Here is a 21,293-nt window from a genome sequence, read left to right on the forward strand (position 1 = left end):
TATGGAAGTTTTCAGAAGTGGATTATCAAACATGAAGGTGATATTACATACAGGACTCCCCACATCCAGGGACAGTCACTTGCTTACCAGCAGGCAATCTAGGAGAATCAATGAGACTTTACATCTGCACAGTCCCACTGTGCCATCACCGGGAACCTTTTCTATGTGGGAAAGATAAAACTGAACTGAAATAAAGAGAATTTACATTACAGCAGACAGATGTGTTTATTTTCTTCACTAGAAATGATTATTTCTCACTGTAAGCAGAAGCTGAAGACGGTTTTGGACACTGAATTAAATACATGCCCTTGAAGTGGCTGCTATTATATATGATATAATAAATCTCATATCACTTTAAAGTGGCTTTGTCCTGCAGCTCCCCCCTCCTCCTCCCTCGCTGTTGGTGGATGCTGCGCGTCCTCCGGCGTGGCCATGGCAACGGCGAGACGCGACGGAGCGGTAGGCATCGGGCCGCGCTTAGGGACAGGGTCCTGGGGCAGAGCCGAGACCTATAAGGATAATGGGATTGGGGAGAGGGAACTGGAGGGGACTGGGGAGATGGTATTAGGGTGAGGGAACTGGGGGGGGCAAAGCCTCGGAGAGGGGGCAGCAGGTCTGCCTTCAGGCCGGAGAGAGCATCAGGGCTAGGGCTCATGGCAGGATGTGGATACTGCTCAGGGAGAGGCAGTTCAAACACAAGGTTCTTTGCTGGTGCTGGGCTTTCCTCTTGGGCTGCACGGTGTGTGCCATCTCCCACCTCTGATCCGTGATGGGAGCAGTAGATACAGGTGTCCACCCAGGTGTAAAAGGCCTCCAGACAGTAAATTCATGTGATAAAACACCCTGAAAAGTTAGAAATCATATTCTGCATTTCCATACCTTAACAGTCACCCATGTACTAAAGTGAAGCTCACCCTGTAGCTTGGAAGGGATGGGTCCCATCCGTGTACACCCCACTGTAAGCACTGAAATTCACTGTAAGCACTGAAACCAACTAGTGTATGTTTCCTCTCAAATCACTGCCACTCACTGTGGCAGTGTCACACACACGTTCCTACACTGTCTTCTAAGTGTCTAGAGGGGCAGATGACTTGGGAACATCTAAATGCAATCAAATGCATCTAAATGCTCTCTTCCTGATTTAAGAAGAAAGTGTGTTTTTGCTGTCACACACTTTCTTGCTGATAGCTTACATGTCAGAGGTGGTGTAAAGTCAAATAAGAACATGTAAAATTCCATTCACCTCTATTTTTCAGCTAAAATTGTGTTGTTTCATTTTCTTTTTCATAAGCTGTTCATACTCAATTAGCTTTGTTACCACTAATGGTTTAAGGTAGATTTTATAGCAAGAAGTGATGCATTTGCTGTATAGAATCCTTGTTACTAACTTAGAGCAACAAATGAGAGTCTCCTTTCTGCTTTCCAGAACACCCAGCAGGCTTTGGCAGGCTTTGCCAATAAAGAAATCAAGAACCAGCACCAACACATCCTCTTCTCTTTCCATATAGAAAGACCTGTGCTGAGCAAACTGAGCCACTTCCTCTTAGGCAAAAATGGGTGGGTTGCACGAGTGCAGTTTGTCCTTATAGCTGTGTAAATCTAAACTGAACATTTCCAGGGTTACTGTCACCTTTAAACATGGTTTAGAAAATGCTCGTTCAGTACATCAAATACAATTCAATTTGCTGTCATATGCATAAAATGTTTAACACTGAATAAATTGGGAATAATTCTCAAGTTTAAAGGGATTAAATTAAACCTGAAGTAATAATAATGCGCAGTTTCAATTTAATTGTCTACTTAAAATAAAATGGCAAACAAATGAAGGCTAAATGATTAATAGCATGCTTTTATTCACCTCCTCAACAGGCAAAATGGCCAGTTATTGAATATTTTATTGTGAGTGCAAATGATGTTAATTGTGCTAGAAACATGCTCTAATTTTTAGTCATTTTTTGACTGAATACTATGCTGAATGTGAGGCTCTTCATTAAATGGAAATTTGATTTTATTTTGTTTGAACTTAGCCTAGTAAGTACTCAAATACAGTCCATTAACTGGAGCAAATATCACAGCATATACATATGAAACCCCCTCTCTACATCCATTACTAACCTCGGAATTTGAAGAGGAACCGCTGCATCTGTTGTCTACATACAACACTTTTGTTCATGAGGACAGAGTCCATCTAACCTTTATATCAAGTTCGGGGGAGGAATAAAAGGTGCACTTTTTGTGTGCAGATGATTAGAGATGAAGGAGCTCTTCACACTCATTTTGTTCCCATGCGGTGACCTGGCCTGCATAATACAATTGAGCTGCTGTGCACACATTTCAACACAATAGAACTCTTTAGCATTATACTGTTACTTGAATCATTGCAATTATATCACATACTTCTGTACTCATTTCAAAATATGGTCACCTATTTCTCTTTACCTGTGGTGCATGACAACTAGGAATAATAATGTTTTCACCAGTGTAAACCATCTAATCTCCAGTTTAGAGTATACCACAGCACTAATGCTTGCCTGAAATGAAAAGCATTGCTAGAGAAACAGATTGTTGTATTATTAGAAGCCACTTGAAATGTGGGCATAAGCATGTAACTAATTCAGAAAGGATGAATTAATGATTTATGGAAATGTTAACATCATTAACTATGCCACAGTTTGGAAAATCCAGCAGGTCAGTACATTTCTTTTAACAGGGTCTAAAGAGTCAACCAGGTTTCAGTGCCTATAAATGTCACTCTGAAGGGCTCACCGTTTGTCAGTGCCCAAGAAACCAGAGCTATATAGCAAGTCCAGTTAAGGAAAAACAGTGTTAAAAGCTCTTTTCCTCCCATGCTCCTTACTCCTGCCATTGCCTGCACATCTTCCGGAAGCCAATTTGTATATATATATATATGTATATATATATCTCAATTACAGTCTGCTTCTAAATGAGAAGTTACTTTAAGTCTTTCATAGAGAGTTTCCTTACTGAAACATCTTGATGTTTTATGGGAGTCAGAATAGAATAAAAACCCAGAGCTGGAGGCTTTTGTTGCTTAAAAAGTCTCAAACTGACATTTGAGAGAGTGATTTTATCAGGAGTATATCACTTTTACCAATAATAAATAATAATAAGCTTATAAGTAATAAATAATAGACAATAAATACCACTTTTATTTCCCACAGCAGAATCCTTGACGAATGAGCAACAGATACTCATTCTTTTGAAGGCTAAATCATTTTAAAGGAAACAACAGAAGCAGCACAATGTCATTTCATCTTTTAACTGATTCTCTCATTTATTTGTGCTGAATTCAGGATAAAGATTGTAATGTTGGGCCAATTTATCATTCAAATTCAAACTGAAGAGGAGGTCCTACCTAGTTTTCTGCTAAAGAATCTTTGGATAGAACTGTTCCAACCTCCTCCCAGCACTCACCATGCTGTGTGCACTGAAAGCATTCATCTGACCATATTTGCAGGACATTTGTTGGCTCAAATTGCACCCTGAAATAATATAGAGTTGATGCAATTTATACATAAATAAATTTGTGCGTCTTTTTTACATAGGAAGCAGTGGCCTGTGGACACGTATCTCAGCCCAATACAATTCTAACTGGAAGAACACAAAGGGTGTAATTCACACTTGTCACGTTGCTGAAGGAAGCAGTATGGACTTTATACAAGAACCATTTTACCTCCATTTCAAAGAAGACAAGAATCAACAGGAGGCAAAGTCAGAGGATTCATTGTCAGAATTTGGTACAAAATCACTAAGCTTTCATGAACCAAATGCTGTGGTCAGCAATGAACCCTTTAGGCTGCATACCAAAGGGAAGAAACCAGCAGAAAACTGTCATTGTGAAGGTAGTTCCAGGATACATGGAGGTGATTTTCCTCTTCAGATCCAAGAAGATCAACCACAAAGAGCCAAAAAAGACTTTGTGGCAAGAAATAAACGGACTTTAGGATTACGTCCAGAGATTGATTCCTATCTTCAGCTGCACACCAAAAAGCAAGAAGCTCTTCAAAAGCAGGTAGGTAACTTTTACATGGTTTATAACTGGTATAAACGGAGGACTGTCTAGTGTTAAAAGAGAATACCTGCATGATCAGGTTTATAGGGGAATTAAGTAGATTTACAACCTATCATGCAACTGATAACTTAGGACTTCCAGTGAGGCTCTTGTTCATCCTGAATGGAATAATCGACAAGTCCTCGATTACTCACAACTCCAGTGATGGCCTTGGTACAAGCCTGCTTAAGATGCATATATTCTTGACCATGAAGCATGTTGCAGAGGTGGTCTGTCATGTATCAGTGGTTTTCCACCCACACTGGTCATAACAAAAGAGTTACAAATGAGTTAAGAACCAGAAACAACTCTGTGGTCACACTGCTTTCAAAGGCCATGCACATTCTTGCTTATCACTGTCTTTTAGGATCACATATGCAGGAATATTCAATACCTGTTGGATCTGTGTGGTCAGACAACCCCTTACTTGCTTTCTCAGCCAAGCCAAGCCTTATATTTGAAATCAACAGATACAAGTCGTGTACAGCCCTTAGACTTGAAGAGCCTAGCTTTCTTATGATTGACTGCAAAATGTCAGACAACTTCTATTAAGGATTAAGTGGAAATGTAATTACAGTTCCTAATGAACGATTATACATGAGTTTGTTGCTTTTACTTGCTACTTATTATGCATAATGAGAAGGTGGGAGTCACTGAATGACTCCACGAGTTGTAGCATATCTTAACTTGCAAAACTATAGAGACTTTCTGCTTCAAGTGACACTGCTGCTTTCCAAGGCTAATGAACAGTTGACACAATATTAGAGGGCATCTGCTGACTACATTACAATGAGCGTTAGGGTGGACAAGCTTTTTTTCTAGCAGAGCTATTAAGAGCACTTGGGTTTTTTTCAGTTCTAATTTGGAGGATGGTAAAAATAATTAGTATAGATTGATGCTGATTAAAGCAGTGTTGATATGATTATGTTTACTATTTGGGGAATTCTGGAGATTATTTCTATGTAAGTATTGGAGCCAGGGATCACGACTCGATTGTGTAGACACTGTTTGAAGATATGTAATACCAAAAAGAAGCATGTTAAAATCAGGACTATATTCTAAGATTACCTTGGTGAAGTAGCCACAGGGGCAGCAGAGCTGTGACAGCAGGAGCCAGGCAGCATGCGTGTAGAAAGGTGTTTCTTTCCTTCTTACACCCACAACAGCATCCCTGACTGCTGTCAGCTACTGTTGTAATTGCTGTGGATAGGAATAGGAAGAAGTACTTATTTCTCATTCCTAACTGAGACATCCATTGCTCCATCCTGTTGGAAGGGGTGCAAAAAAGCCTGATGGAAGCATCTTGTTGATCAGAGCAAAAGTAGTGTTTACAGTGAAATAAGTACTTTGCATGCATCTTTCTCCAACTGACATAACATTACACCCTTATTCTTGCCAAAATTACAGCTGTAATCCTTGTGCATACAGACAGCAGGATGTATGTACCAAAACATACCACAAATGTGTGTTGATCTGTGTATTTCCTAATTCATATAGCATTTTATAAAGCATCAAGTTCTTTGCAGTGTTGCCTGATTCTTTAAGAACCTGATGATGAGTTTCTTTGAGAGAGAGAGGGAGAGGGAAAGAAAGAGACAGAAGCAGTGGCCCAGTCTAGCTCAGCTGTACTCAATATGAGTTGCTTTCCTACCTACAAGCCCCTTACTTCAAAGCAAGGAACATAATGTACAATTTTTTAATGGCTCTAGACCAAGGCACTCAGACTCTCTGTGCACTGCGCCTTACCTCAGTGTAAACACCTAATCAAGATTGCCTGCGCTTCAACAATAGCAGCCAAATGCAATTCGAGAACCACAAGCCTTTGAAGTCCTCACTGCAAAGGCTGGTTTTCTAGTCTGGGATAATGACATGCCATGATTGCTGTCTTTGTTGTATCTTTTCAGTAGAGAAGCAATTATGGGCCTCAATTTAACAGAATAGGCATTACACAGCTTATGATTCTCAAAATGCAATTTCATTTGATCATTTTCTCAATTTGATTGGTATTAATAGAATAGTTCACAAAAAATGCTGGCAGAGGTTGTGTCCTGTTCCTCTTTCAAAGAGATAATGTAGAAGTATGCTTTACCTGCCTAGTAAACTATCAGTCCAGTGAGTCAGTTGGTTCCACCAAAAACATCCTACTGCCTGCAAAGCTCTATCTATCCACAGGTTCAGGAAAGCTGTGTGGTAACTTTTAATCTGTGAACTTTTCTGGTCACAACCAATAGAACCTGCATTGCCATTTGGAGCAACAAGAAAACTCAGCAATAAACCCTAAATACCTTCTCCTTGTTGTCCTAATCTCTCACCCCTAAAGTTGAGAGATTCAGCTTCCCAGAAGGGTTTAACACTTCCTTCACACTGATTTCACCACTATGATTTCACTTACTAAGTCTCTTGGCCACAGATATGTTCTCAGTACAAGTTCTCCCATGTTAGCCAGTGTCACTCTACAGCCATGCACTCTACACCACAAGCATGAGTCCAGCACATAGTTAGCTAACTAGTAGACTCTTTATGATGAGATTGCACAGTAAATTGAGGTCATACCTGCTATAGTAATTAGACAACACAGGTATAAATAAAAAAAATAATAAATAAAAAGAAACCATTGTTTTTTCCTGGAATTTTATAGATTGGAGTCAAAAGTTTGATGCTTTCAGCAAAAACTTTCATTATGGCTGTATTTATAAGGGTATTGCTTGGCTTTGAAATCTGTAGTGCCAGCAGCCACCCTCCAAAATGGCTCAGATTTGATTTCCAGCCATTGTGCTGTCACCACTGTGGCCACGTGAAGGTGTCCTTCTTGTTTATGGGCTTGCTATTGTGCACAGGCTGTTTGATATCATTGCCAGGCTATCTGTATTAGATGTTGCATTTGTGCAGCTATTCCTTGCACTTTTCTTCCTACATTACTATGTTTTGTCATCTTTTTATACATGACCATTGCTCAAGAGCTTGCTATGGCATATATCGTCCATCAATATCTTCATATACTGGCTGATTGCTTGGACCATGATGACTGTCTGGTCGCTTTTCTGTTACTAGGAACATCCACCCATCTTTCCATCATCTCTTATAAATGAAGAAGCCCAGAATCTTGATAGTTACACGTAGGTTTCTGTGCTCATACTTCCTGCAATCATATTTTTCTCTGTTCTTTTTAGAAGTAGAATGAACATTCCCTGCTACCACATCACTGTTTACTGGGGTTTTGCTTCCTTTTTTCCCTTTCTGCCTTTCATTTTCTTCTTTTCTATTCTATACTGCCTAACTTTGGCATTTTGGTTTTAATAGGAGGCAAATTATTCCTCATTCTTTCCCCAAGACTTTTAAATCCTTTCATCTGGTTGGGCTGTGGCCATAAACATTCTTGGGTTTTCAGGTTGCAGATCCTAAAGCTGTTGATGAGGAACCACTTAAGAGAGTCCTACCATTCCAGACTGTGAAAATCAAGCCTGAAGACAAATGGTACCTGAAAGCACAGCATCCCAAGGTTCTGTTTTGATGTAACATGATAATATACATGTAGAAGCATTGAAGTTTGAATATTTAAAGCTGTAATCTCATTAAATTCAAAGTATCGATTACTGACAATAAATCCTTAGATATATATCAGTAGGCGATCACCAAAATCTAATGTATATGCTGCTTTATATATTGAATTATTTAAAGACAAAATAGAGCTCAAATTCCAAGGTATTTGGAGCTCAAAGACTTTTACCTATTTACAACATTACTTGGTTGATAATGATATAAACACACAAACTAGTACCTGGTTGTGTTTGAGGGTTTGTGAGGATTCTGGGCTAGAACTTAACCACTGCTGCATTAATTGTCCCCTTAAATCTCCATGTCCATAAAGGAGATACCAGAAAACAGCAAATGTTACCTGCAGGCAAAGTTCCACTGACCTCCTCTGTATGCATAAGTCTATAGGTGTGCTTGCAAATCAATGCAGTGGAGTAGTCTTCAGAGCAATAAAAGAGACCAGTTTATCATCAGTGATGAAAAACCAAGAACTTCAGAACCAGACCTGCAAGCCAACTGGGATTATTACTGGAAAACCTAGTTACTGTCTCTGTATTACAAGTGTTTGAATTAAAACAGGCAGACTGCTTAAATTCCTCTAAGACTGGAAGCTGCAATTCTATAAAGAACAAACATGACTTTATGCTGTTGTCCACTGAGAGATGTGCTTTATATGTGGTATTTAGAACGAGGAGGGTGTTTTACAGGGCTGCTCATTCTGTTTGAATGAGAAAACACTGGCCTGTTCCCAGTCTGGCAGCAGTTGATGCTTTTGACTAGGGGCACAGTATGCCAGAACATTAATCAGTACAGCAGAGGTCGAGATAACAAAGCATCATCCTGGCACCAGGAGTCAGGATTCCCCAGTGCTTTTTTTGGCTTTCACCAAAACATTGTGGTCTGTATGTGGATTTAATACTACCATTAAGTAGTTATTCTGAGTGCATATGCTATGTAGTGATTGCAAGTGTTGCTAACAAAAGAACCCTAGAGAGAGACAGGAGGATGAAACGGAGGATTTTAGCACTGACAAAGATTAAATGGACTCAGAATGGATTTGTATGTTCCCTAGAAGGAAAGCTGTCTTTCCTCAAAATGGGCAACACCTGATGCTGTAATTGGAACATGGCAGATTTTAAACTCCAGGCTTAGAGTATGTCAGTTTAGCTCTAAACAGTAGTCCTGGTGTGTTTAAATGCTGATGTTGTTTCTTACCATTTGGCTAATGTTTGGCAGGATACAGTGCAGGGAGGAGGTTTTGGTTTAGAAATGAAATCATTTCAATCACTGACGTCAGTCTGTTTAAAATAAGAATGTTGTCTGGAGTGAAAATCATAGAACATGATGTAATCTAGTCAAAACAGCATGTAATCAGTTAATTTTGATGAGGCTTAAGATACAGCTACATGAAAGGTATTGTGACAGGCAAATTTACCACTATACTTGTCTACTGTTGATCTTAATGAGCATATGAAATAGCAACCACTGAAATTCACCCCACTTCTGATAACTTGTTTTAGATTCACCCACTTAAGTCCTGCCAGAGAAATAACATCAAATCCAACCAGAGACTCAAAGAGAGAGCTATCCCAAGGAATGACAGCCAGCAGCAGCCAGGAAGACCAGCAGAACTGAGGCCTTTGCACCACCAAACACCAGGATCTCAGACTTCTCCCACACAGGCAGTGCAGCAAGACAACAGCAGCGCACTGCATCCAAGTCCTTCTGTTGGCCCTGGCACTAATACAGCAGCAAATTCAGATACTTGCTTAAATAATTCCCCAAGTTCAAGACATCTTGTCAATCGGGATATTACCACCTTTACCCATCCTTTTCCTCCAAAATCACATACATTTAACCCAGCAGAGGTTATATCTCCAGCCTATACCAGTAAGGAGAGCTGGAAATATCAGCATAATTGTCCAAATGGGCTTCCACGAGGCCAGCAACATCTACACAACACTGTGCAGCTGTTTGCAAGAGGTAATAGTACCAATGGTCAGGCACATCCAAATCAGAGGAACATTCCATCTACATTTAATGCAAATTTTCAAGAATTGGTGAAGGATCAAGAGTCACTTCAGGATTGCAAAAGACACATTTGTGTGGATAAAAGGTATCAGAACTGTTATCAGTAGTTTAGGGTAAGGATGTAAGTGTTGAAACAGTATTGTTAGAACACTATGATGTCCAGAAAAAGTAGAAATGGACAAGTAAATATTTTAAAGGCCAAAGTACAAAATCATACAGGGAAGAACTTCTTCCTAACATCTAATTTAAACCTCCCTTACATCAGTTTAAAGCCATTGCCCCTTGTCCTATCCCTACATGCCCTTGTCAAAAGATGTCATCCCATTAGGCACTGTCAATCGTTATGGAATACCCATCTTTCCACACCATCATGTTCCCAGAATACAAGGATCATTCCATGCACAGATTGCTGGTTGAGCTACCTGCTATAAAAGATAAAGATTCTTATTCATCCCCTTCTCTATTTTTAGGCTGCCTCAATCTTCTATTCACAGTTCACCAACAGGCCCTTGTACAACCTCCCAGTTTGCACCAACGATGGAGCGATATCACCAAGGAGATACTCATTTGACAGACGTCCATTCAGCTGACAGGCACTTCTTCAGGCTACTTCCACCCATAAACCCACAGGTAGAAAGTGTTTCAGAGGTAAATCCAGAGAGTGTTAAAGGAAATCAAGTGAAAAAACCCCAGAGCAACTCAGAAGTATACATCATGCAGATAGAAAAGCAAAACCAGCCTAAAGTCAGCAAGAAGGTGAGCAAATAGGTGTTGATTGGATGGTTTTACGTTGCTATTTCCCCTCTGATTGAATTTTGTCTTTAATAACCCAAAAACCTTAAAAAGGAATGGGGACTGAGAAATACTTCATGTTACAGAAAGCACACGTTAAAATGCAAAGAGCAAAGGTGGAAACAGACACTAAAATCATTTTAGTCTAAAGAGCAAGGCAGTTTACCACCACTTCTCCCTATGTCACTTGCAGTCTTGATTAGCTCTAAGAACACACAGAGCAGTGTTTGTCCTTTAAGTTATCCAGTGATAAAATGATTTAGAATAAAGCTATTTATATAAAGCAGCAGGTAGCCAGGCCTCAGATCTGAGCAAACCATTATCCTGGTCACGCTCATTTGCTATCCAGCTCAAATCTCCTGGTTTCCAAGGGAATCAAAGTGAACAACAACAAACTTAGAGGATTTGTAAAGCTAACGGCATAAACATTATTACAAGTCTCCTGATGATCCCATTTTGGTCCTTATTAAAACTTGGTTCTTTTTGTCTTTTCTGTGTGTCCAGTTTCATTCAGCAACCGGTTAACACAGACACAGCGGAACAGCATAAAGATATCCCTGTGTCCAGGACAAATTAAATGTTTAAGAAGTTAGCCCCAAGTCTCAGGGCAGACAAACTAAGCTGGAATAATTACTCATGTGTTTCATCTAGGAGGCAGGTTGTGTATTGCTGCTTGAATGCTTTTGAGAAGAATTAGCTGGATTATGATAGTAACTGAAGGGCAGATTTCCTTCCCTTTCTGTTCAAACCATTGTTTCTGTCCTGTATTTTCAGTAGCTTTCTCACGCTTTGTATGTGGGGAATGCTACAAGAGTAAGGCTGTTTCTGCTCACAGAAATATCCAGCTTTTCCTAATGAACAAATGAATTCATGGTCATTGCATGAAGTGAGAAAACCCTGATTTTTGTGATTAACACTTCCCACTACCTTAGGAGTTATGCGTAAATGTATCAATAATAGACACCAAAACCAACATCAGATAGTGCATCTCTGCAGCTGAGTTTAACTTGCCCTTCAAAGAAATGCACATTTTATTTGTATATAGATTTCTTGCTGTTTCTGCATTACTCTGGGATTGAAATTACTACAGAGCTGGTCACAAGCAGTTTCCACTGTCAAGTTTTCAAGTCCACTTCTAAAAGTTAACCTAGTGTATTTGAAAGAGATTAAAAACATTCTAGAAGTATTGGGGTCCTTATTGGAATGTCATGAAGTACTGAAATAGCATCACCTATCACTCACCTTCAGTCTTCCCTATGCACTTGTAAAGCTTTTGCTGTGGTGCAAGGCATGTATTTTTCAACTCCCAGTGAACAATTTCCTATTGCAGTTTGGAGAACGAAGAAGGGTTACTATCACTAATAACAACTGCCTAATTATTATTACCCAAATTGGGTACTTTTATCTGCTTTTCTTTGTGACAGTTTCTTTGCAGTTTCACTCTAATAACAGTCAAATGGGTCACTTCAAGCTGTTTAAAAATAAAGCTCGTAAAAGATCATCTTCTTGACTGAGAAAGTATTGCTCTTTGATTTGGATGATTGGCAATTACCCACCTAGATTCAAAGGAAATACAGTGTAATTTAGCTTGTGCAATTAACTCAATCATTTGGTCATTTACAATCCTTAAAATGAGACACGTCAGAGGTAAGACTGAGACTACAAGTTGCATCCTGCTGTTATCTTGGGTGTCCACTACAAACCTTGCTTTAATTATGCTGCTGTGAAACCACATAATGGAAAACCTACAACTGCTCTTTGGTTTTTTAGCCATGCACCTCAAAAGCCTACATAAACCTGAATGTGAAGCTTGGAGGCCTTGGACCTGACTATGAAGCAATCAAAGAGAAAGTAAGCAGTCCCTATTATATGATCTGCTTTTCAGTTGTGTAAATAGAGGAGAATGGCAAAGAAATCTCTGCTGAGAAGCAACTTATGTTTGTTGGGTACTTCATGGCCTTAACTGTAGGTTTAGCTTGAGATCCTAAAGGGAGATTTGGATAGGAGGAAAGACAACGGGATTGTGGATCATTTTAACCCTTTAATTTTGTAGTTCCAGAAACAGTGAGTAGCTGACAAGATTCAATAGGGCTAATTGCATGAGTAACTTATACATTCATGTGGCTTAATTGCAGCCTCATTCCCAATGTAGCAGGTTTGCCTAACCTTCAAAGTGGAGGTAAAAGAAGTTATGTAAAGGCAAGAATGAAATAGCTGGATGTGCATGGCCCTATTGAAATGGAAACAGATTGCTCAGAAGAAGTACCTGAACAATTGGTATCTCTTGGCCTGTTCTCTGGGGGTAATGAGGATCTGGTAACAGCTATATATCTAAGGTGCTGCAGACTCCATCCTGCATGCTTTGAGATGCTATTAATGTAACGAGAGGTGCTTTATATGGCATTCTTTATAGAGACATTGTAGGACAGTAGGTAGGCACAATGGTAAAATTACCATCCCTTTGGAGTAACTGCCCCTGTATTTTCTTCTTCCTTGCAAAAGTCATTGCAAACCTGGCAGAAATTAGCACAGCCATTTTAGAAGTGAACAGATAGATTTAAACATTCAGAATAAAGAATGTTTAAACCAGTCAGAATTCTGTTGAGCTCTATCCTCAATATGGTCCAAGGAAAAGCTCTTAAAAACGAAGAGTGACTAAGAAAGCTGTGCCATTTATCAGGGCTTCCTGTTGTGTTCTGCTGAGAAATGGTCAATAACATAGCCAGGTTAAACAGCAACAGAGGTGTAAATGGAAGACTCTGGTGGGAAAGTGTCTCATTCATGGATCCAGGGAGATATTTCATTAACCATATACCTTTTGCCTTTGTCAGAAAGAGAAGTTGAAGCAACAAAAGGAATATGCAAAGCAGATTAAGGAACGCAACATGAAAAGCATTGCTTCAGTTCCGAGGTTACCTACAAAACCCCAGGGCGTAACTTCAGTGTCAAGACAGAAGGTAAGAACAGAGCCCCTTTAAAATGCATGCAGGGAGAGATTCGGGGCTTTGCGTGGATTTAAAGCATCATTTTAACTCACTGTAGGCTAATAGGGTTTCTCCATTTTGATCTTCCTTTTAAAAGAATCTAAGGAATTACGGGATCCTGGTAAGTGCTCATCTATTCTGTTATGGCTGTAGAGGTCATTGCTGATTTCTTTGCCAACAGCAGTCTCCAGTCCATGCATCTGCCTTGCTCTTCATGAGGGTGCACCAAATGGAACAAGAGCAGTACTCCATCCAGCTACCAGCACTCAATGTGGCTTAAACAGCCAGTGATGGTTTCCTGGGGAAAGGGTGGGAACAAAGGCAAGTGGGACCCTCCTAGGAACATTACCCAGTGCAGCACATGCTCTGCTTCACATCAGCAGTAGAGGCCTCACTACTGCAGAGTGCACTCTTCTAATGGACCACAGATATCCTCTTGTTAGTCTATTATCCACCTGCCTGTCAGTCTCACTCACAAACTCTTTTCACTTCAGTTGCATAGCTACAGTAATTGGTCTTATTTTTCAAGCCCATACAACATCACTTTAGCCTTCACCTGCCTTCAAAAATAGCCCAAATGAGCAACAACTGACTACATGACAGTGGCACACGTAAACAAGCAAAGGCAGCACCTTTTCTATATTGCAGGAAATAATAAAGCTCTGGAAATAGTATATATCCATCAGTCCTGCAGGAGCTCACCTGCATGCTAACAGCTATTCCTCCACAGTGATGAAGGAGAACTGCAGGCTCCAGGAAACAAGTGTTGGCATTTAATATCAGTTTAATCCCTAAGTTACTTGCATTCATTTCCAAGCCTCACATAAACCACTTATGTGGGGTTTGAAATTCTTTAGGTGTCCCAGGTTAAACCAGGGTGCTCCCAGTTTCGGGATGTCTGTAGTACTGTTCCCATTCCCTTGCCTTCCAGTTGCATGCATCACTCTGTGCTATTTGACCCTCTTACAGGTATCTGGTTTTACACAAAACACACTGTTCCAGTATTTAAGGTATTCTCCAGTGGTGTCAGAAAGAAAATCACCCTGAGGTGGTGATTTGCCCACTCCAGAGGTTTCTTGCAGTAGCTACTGAAACATCTAGTATTGAACATTGGCAGAAACAAGCCTGGGAAATAGGAGAACTAATAACTTAACTCGATAAAGAAATACCTGTGTTTTCTTGGAAGTATTGGTCAGGTTTTCTCTTAATCAATTACCCCATTTTTCTTGGTTTTAGGCACTGGAATATGCTAAGAAGATTCCTAGACCAAAGACTTTCACAACAAAACCATCAGCTGAAAAGGTGAAAGAAGAAAGAGTTCTGCCACAGACTTTAAATGGAGACATTCTGCCTCAAATTGCATCCTTGGAAACTTTGCAGGACAGACACCAGAAGGAGAAGCAAGTTGTAGCTGCTTTCAAAAACCTTCGTATCTTACAAGTGTTTTGACATTACTCAGGATATCTTCAAGGCTAAGATGTCTTAACCATTTAGTTATGAACTATGAGCATCACATGTGATTTCCCATTCCATTCTTGCAGACTAATCACCTGTTGGCTTGTCACAGCTGGAGCATTTTTAGGCATTTCAAACATATGGGCATATCTACAAAGCATTACAAATAAACATCAGTTTCACTTGATGATTTTACTACCAGCAATGTTTCTGTTCTTGAAGTGCACCAAACATAGCAGTGGGTAATGAAACAATACTCATTATTCAACTGTTACTCTGTTAGTGAATAGCTGTCACAGCAAGACCCAGGTTTTGAAGCTTCATGTGGGGCAAGAGAATTCAAAAGAAGCCCTGGCTGATGATGCAGACAATCTGCTATTAGCCAGAAGCATTTGGAATATACATTGAGTAACTAAGGGTAATTGAGAGCTACATGTTTGAGAGGAAACAGCTTTGAACAGATTAAATCTATCAAAATAACAACAAACAGATGGGTTTCTTAGGATGCTTCCATTTCTTTAACTTAGTAAGTGATGAATTAAGTCAACATGTGAAATGTGATTAGAGCAAGGGAATTTTGAAGAAAACACACTAAAATCTTAGCAAATAGGCTAAAGAGAAAGAAAAAGAGCAAACACACATGAAAACCCCAACAACCTCGTGGTTATATGTAATTGCTTTATCCAATTTATTAAGTCCCCTTTTGAATGGGAGGAGAGAGAATTAGTCTTTGGGAGGAAAAAAGGGTTTGGGTCTCCCTGAAGGAGGCTCACAATGGAAAGGAAAGGTGGGGAATAAAAGAGGGAATATCTGTGAAATGGCTTTCTCTCTTTCTAGGTGCACTTTTAGTTAAAGGTAAAAGCTCGAAATGCGTTAAGACTTAACACATTGCTGGGTTAACCTGGGCTGGATGTCTCACCAGAAAGATGATTTTACAGTAGTTGTACAGTGAAGTCAAGGCATTGGAGGTATGAAATATATTGCTGGAAAAGTCTTATATATACCTTTCATTTTAGAGAGTCCTGGGGGAAATTCATCTAGATCCTATAGCCCTCAGGATGCCTCAGCCTGTGTTAGGGTCTCCAGTCGAAGTGACCAATATCCTGCACCTCTCCATGATGGGAAACAGACATGTTCCTTTCCTTCAAGCCCTCCTCACCCACCCCAGAGACCATTAGACTTTGCAGGCACAAGTTTGTCACATACATAAGCTTTGGGGGAAATCTGATGGAAGAAGCATATAGAAGTGTAGCCATAGACATCTTCAAATGGCCACTGCAGCTTCTGGAACAAAGCTGTCCTCTGCCTCAGCCTGCTTTCTGCTTGCCTTTGGGAACAGCATTTGCCCCCTTGCTGTAGAATGTGCATGCCTGTGGTATGATCCATCAGGCGAGGCTGGGTAAATGGTACCATGCTCTGCCAGTTGCTGCTTTTCTACTTTTATATTTTTAACCAAATGGTTACACTTTGAAGCATTTCTTATTAGGGAACCTCAACTTGTTGTTTCTGCTTAAAAGTGATAATCCCCCTTTAATACAAACCTCAAGTACCTATTTTAATGAAACCTTCAGATGAATATCAAAGAGCTATTTACTTGTATCTAATATTTTAATTAGATTATATTCTCAATTTAACCCATTAAACCCCCTTTGATGATCTCCATGTTTAGTGTTTAGCCCCAGATGCTGGAGGTAATGAATATTGGACCTTTGATTTAATGAGAACTTCTGCCTTTCCAGCCTGACTCCCTTTGTATCCCCCTGTTTTTATTTTCTGAGCTATAGAATTCAGTTAATTGAAGAAGTCTCTTATCACCACACATTAAGGAACCTAAATTAGCATCCCTTTTCTGATTAGAAAATGCAAGCAGACATTTTCTCTTTGATCTGAGGATTGAGTTGAAGTAGGCAACAGCCCCCTGAAAATGAGCTGATGGCCTTATTATTTGGCTGACATGCAGATGCGTCCATGTGGTGCAAAATGCTTAATGTCTTAATTGATCACCTTCCTCTCTGTCATCCTACTAGCTCTTAGAGCTCCCAGAAATGAGGGTGATCTTTCTGGCTGGGTGATGTGTTCCATTTGGGGGGTTTTAATAGACAATGAACTTTTAGGGAACATTCAAATACTAACCCCACGCTAACTAGAAGCCACGTATATGATGCTGCATCGGGGGGGGTTATAGGTGTTTTTCTATGAGCACAGATTGTGATCATGTCACAGAGCGCTTGGAAAGGACTGGTTTGGTTTGGAGTCTCTTTTTTCCTCCCAGAAAAAAAAGGACATTATTTGCAGCATATGTCAAAAGAAAATCTTTTGATCTGCCTCAATACTAATGCAAATTTCCCCGGCACCTAACAGATACGGTGGCACAAAAAGGGACCATACAAGTAAATGATGAGCATCCATCTGCTTAAAAGCAAAGGCCAAAACTTAATGTCTTTCAAATTAGGAAGGCAAGGAATTTAAATAAGAAATAGGCCTTGAATTTTGCATTAAGTATTCAGGGAGAGATTGAGCTGGAGTAGAACCTGCCTGATGTAGTCCCAGGGCTCCAGCTATCACAGTGTTACCATGAGCACAGGCTGCCTTCACAGGGGCAGGAATTGTGTACGCTACCCAATAGAACTCAGCATTTACTTGCCAGGCTCTTTCTACTGCCACTTCTTGATATTTTAGGTTCAGGAAGGATAGAAGCTGAATCCACCTTCACTTCTACTTAGGAGCAATGATGCTGCAATGAAATCACCATCACATTTCTTTCCAAGATAACTGACATTGGCTTCCCACAATCATCTCACAAAAGGTATGAACATCTGGCTTATAGGCTGCTGACTGACAGAAACATTGGTTTAACAGTTAAAAACATTAAATCAACTATGTTCCATCATTACATCTCTAAATACAAACTGGCAAAGATGAGGACTGTAAACTAGACGAAATGATGTCTAACTCCTACAGTCATTGAATCCTTCAGATAGGCATGAACAAGCTGTAATGTCCAAAGAGCCAAGCATTTGACCATTAGCATCAAGAACCAGTTCTACATTAAATTATAACAGCAGAAAGAATATGCCTTTTTTAATTATCATTATTTTGCATGTTGCCCAAACCTAAGTGCCCTTTGCATGAGAATAAGCAGACATGTGAAGAAAGGACCAACTCTGGTGACTGCCTGTGTGGTGTGAGAAAGAGTTCTAGATGGACAAAACCACAGTGATGGAGAAAGGCAGTGAGCCTCCACTGTGACAGCTGGTGAGGGTGAGTTAGAGCAGCCTGCCTTACAGAAGAGCCTGCTCTGAACAGAAGTGATGCTGAGCCCAAAACCTGGATAGAGCACATGCTAAAGAAGCACCCTGCAGCTCAGCAAGAGCTTTGCATAATCAGGAGCACAGAGTGCTGCAGGTAGTACCATGGGGGTAGTTTTCTGTGTGCCATAGGAGCACTGAAGGGCTTGTTCCAGCAGTCATAGCAGATCTAACAAGATCAGACTTTCTGGGATAAGCAGCCTGTTCCCAAAGCCTTCTCCCATTAACTGCAAGGCTCGGTGCATACCACCGCAGTGTCCTTGCCTCTGGTTGCATGGTTCACATTCTGTATGTATTTGTTGCTGAGGTTGCTAGCCATCAGTGGCTTTCATTTCAAACATGCTTGGAATCTTAAATGTTAGCCAAGGTGCCTGGATGTACAGAGAGGGTGGATTTGATTTGATTTCATTGACCAGCATCAATCCTTTGTGAAGAAGAAAGTTCCTGTAGCGGCAGGGGAGAGGCAGGAGACTTAAGTGTTATCTGAGTCATACTCTGACCCTTCCTCATAGTCCTGGCACATCCTGAGTGTGATAATGCTGGTGGCAGAAAGGAGAATGGGATCTTTGTCACACCTCTGTGCCTCAGAGGAACCTCACTGATAAAGGAGTCCCATGAATCCAGCCCTGCCCAGGGGACTGAGGTGAGGATACCTGTGGGTTTTACCTGTCCTGACCTCATTCACTCCCATCTGCAGCACTGCCTGCACTGGGGCACTCTGTGCTGCAGACCTGGTTCCTGGACGTGCCTACACCTGAATCCCAGGATCCTTCCCTCCTTGGGAACCCCCATCAGACTGTAAACACCATCAATGTGCAGATGCCCCAGGCCCTGCTACTGCAGAGGAGATGAGCATTGACTCTGTGGGTGTTTGGTGAGGTGGGACCTACCTGGTTACACAGCATTTGATCACACACCTCGAGCAGTGTTGGGAGGGCAGAGCCTGGCAGTGCCCACAAGCTGACACCACTACTTTCATTACATCCACTAGATGCCTTGCCAAAGAGAGGTGTAAATGCACAGAGGGAAAAGTTGCTTTTACACATCTCTGCCCTAAAACTTCTCTCACTTAATCTTCTACTTTTTACTTTCTCCTGCCTTCTTTTCTTTGAGTTCTTTCCAACAAAGTGGTTTTACAAACCTTTGCCTTTAATAATAGAGAGAACAAGCAATTCTTTACACAAGTAAAATGAAATCACACACACCAATGTAATGAAACAGGATTTTTAATCTCCCTTTTCATTCAGGTGCAATTGTTTTAGATTATTACATCTTTACACTTGCTCCTAATGTTCCCTTTCACTAAAATAAAGGGATTTCTCTAAATACCTTGCTGCCCAACCCTATTACCAAAGGACCCCAGCAGCAGAGCGCTATCTGCCCTGAGATGGATATTGATACCATGCCATGAACAGCAGCTTTAGACATGGTCAGAAAGAAAACATCACTAAATATCATGTTAGAGCTTCTCTTTTATATCACTTTTAATAGTTCCTGATGAAACATGAGATCAGCAGGAGGCTGATAGAGCAAAATGAACCAAATACGTGTTGGGTGGTTGAGTACGGATGCAGGTGAAGGATGGCATCGAATTGAAAGGGTTTCCAGACAGTTTCCATCACCTCCCGAGTAGGTGATGAGAGAAGGGGAGAGAGAAGAGAAGCATTTCCAGGCAGCAGTGTGAAATGTCCTGCTGCACCCTGCGCTTAGCTCTCTACCACGCTTCAAACCCCACCAAGGTTTTAGGGGGAAATCGGTTGCTTTGCCTTCTGAATTATCATTTCTAGGGAGATGGGTGGCGTTTTACAAAGTTTTATGATTAAAATGCTTGTTCTGGAAGTAATTCTAAAGACCATGTAAAAGATAACCAGCCATTTGATGGGCAGACAGTTGGGTATTTGGTATTTTTCCCTTCCTAAGGTGTGATGTTTATTATTTCACGGGTAAAAAGCATAAAGGGAAACCCACGAAAAGGAAGCAAACTTACACATGACAATAACCTGTATTTTATATATTAAACTGTTTTTTCCTCACAAAACCGCATATCCCATAATCCAAAACCAGCACCGAAAGTGCTCATGACGCCAAATTTAACATAAAGGTAGGAAAACAAGATTAAATAACCTAAGGAGACACCGACAAGCCACCGGGTTGCTGGTGCAGCAGGGGCTGCAGAGCCAACGTCTGAGCAAGCACAGCCTCTCCTCCAGGATTTACCCGAGGAAAAACCCAGTTTTCCCGTTGGAAATGAGGAGCCTCCGCCTCGCTCCCAAACCAGCAGCTCACCAGAGGGGGGAGAAGAGGGGGGAATAAATAACAGTTTAAATATCTTAATTTACCTGGAAATTAAAAGCATTTCCCTGGCAGGAAGATAAAGGCAAAGCGGCGGCTGCAAGACAGAGCTCAGGGCAAACGCAGGCAGGGGGAAAACAGGAACCAAACGCAGCTCTGGGGCATCTTTGGGAGGAAAAGAGGAGTATCCGGACAGTGATTCGCACCTGGAAGCCGAGAAGGAATCAGGCTGGAATCACCGGTGCAGGTGGTTCTCCAAGCGGTTCCCTTTTGCTCGCTGGGACTGCGTCTGCTCCGAGCAATCATCGAGTTATTCGTGGTGCTCCCCCTTTCCCCTCCCTATATCGGAATTAAACAAACGGTAGTTTTTGTCTTACCTGTTTCTTTTGAGGGCTTTTCTATCATTGTTTTCTTTTAGGGTTTTGGGGTTTTTTTGGAGGATGCTCGTGTCCTGGAAGCTGTGCCCGGGATAAAGCCGGGATAACCCCGACCTGCCCACCGCTCCCAGTAACCACAACACGCTGCCACGGGTGCACATTTATTTCAAAACCGAGGAAAGTTGGAGGAACGGAGAGAAGTCCCAGATTTCATAGGGAAAAGGGGAAATTTAAACGGGAACTCGCCTTATTCCGCTCTCCCTCACTAGACTTGTCGGGGTGATGCCGAGGGGCAGGCGACGGTACCGCGGAGCATTACTGCCTCCTCCCGCATCACCACCTCCTCCCCAAAACGTGATCCCCTCCCCTCTGGCACTGCTCAGGGCTAGGAGATAGGGGCAAAGCCCTTTGCCGGGCCGGGGCAAAGCCACCCCGGGCCCCTGCACAA

At 41.2% G+C, this 21,293-nt stretch overlaps 1 protein-coding gene across 1 annotated transcript; it reads left to right on the forward strand.

Moving 5' to 3' along the window:
* The first annotated feature begins 407 nt into the window (after nt 1-407).
* JHY (junctional cadherin complex regulator) lies at nt 408-14,862 on the forward strand. Its single transcript, XM_034069616.1, has 8 exons — nt 408-459; nt 3,567-4,033; nt 7,461-7,571; nt 9,127-9,740; nt 10,108-10,393; nt 12,200-12,280; nt 13,261-13,386; nt 14,650-14,862. Exons 1-8 carry the CDS (start codon nt 408-410, stop codon nt 14,860-14,862), a joined length of 1,950 nt encoding a protein of 649 aa, XP_033925507.1.
* Nucleotides 14,863-21,293: the final 6,431 nt, after the last annotated feature.

Source organism: Melopsittacus undulatus, chromosome 15 (genome assembly GCF_012275295.1).
Source record: "Melopsittacus undulatus isolate bMelUnd1 chromosome 15, bMelUnd1.mat.Z, whole genome shotgun sequence".
NCBI lineage: Eukaryota > Metazoa > Chordata > Aves > Psittaciformes > Psittaculidae > Melopsittacus > Melopsittacus undulatus.

Bases quoted from the DNA above. Each gene is read 5' to 3' on its own strand.
- JHY (XM_034069616.1), top strand. From the start codon at position 408: ATGCTGCGCGTCCTCCGGCGTGGCCATGGCAACGGCGAGACGCGACGG. The intron at 460-3,566 runs GTAGGCATCGGG...TTTTTTACATAG, and splicing joins CGGCGAGACGCGACGGAGCG to GAAGCAGTGGCCTGTGGACA. The intron at 9,741-10,107 runs GTAGTTTAGGGT...CTCTATTTTTAG, and splicing joins AGGTATCAGAACTGTTATCA to GCTGCCTCAATCTTCTATTC.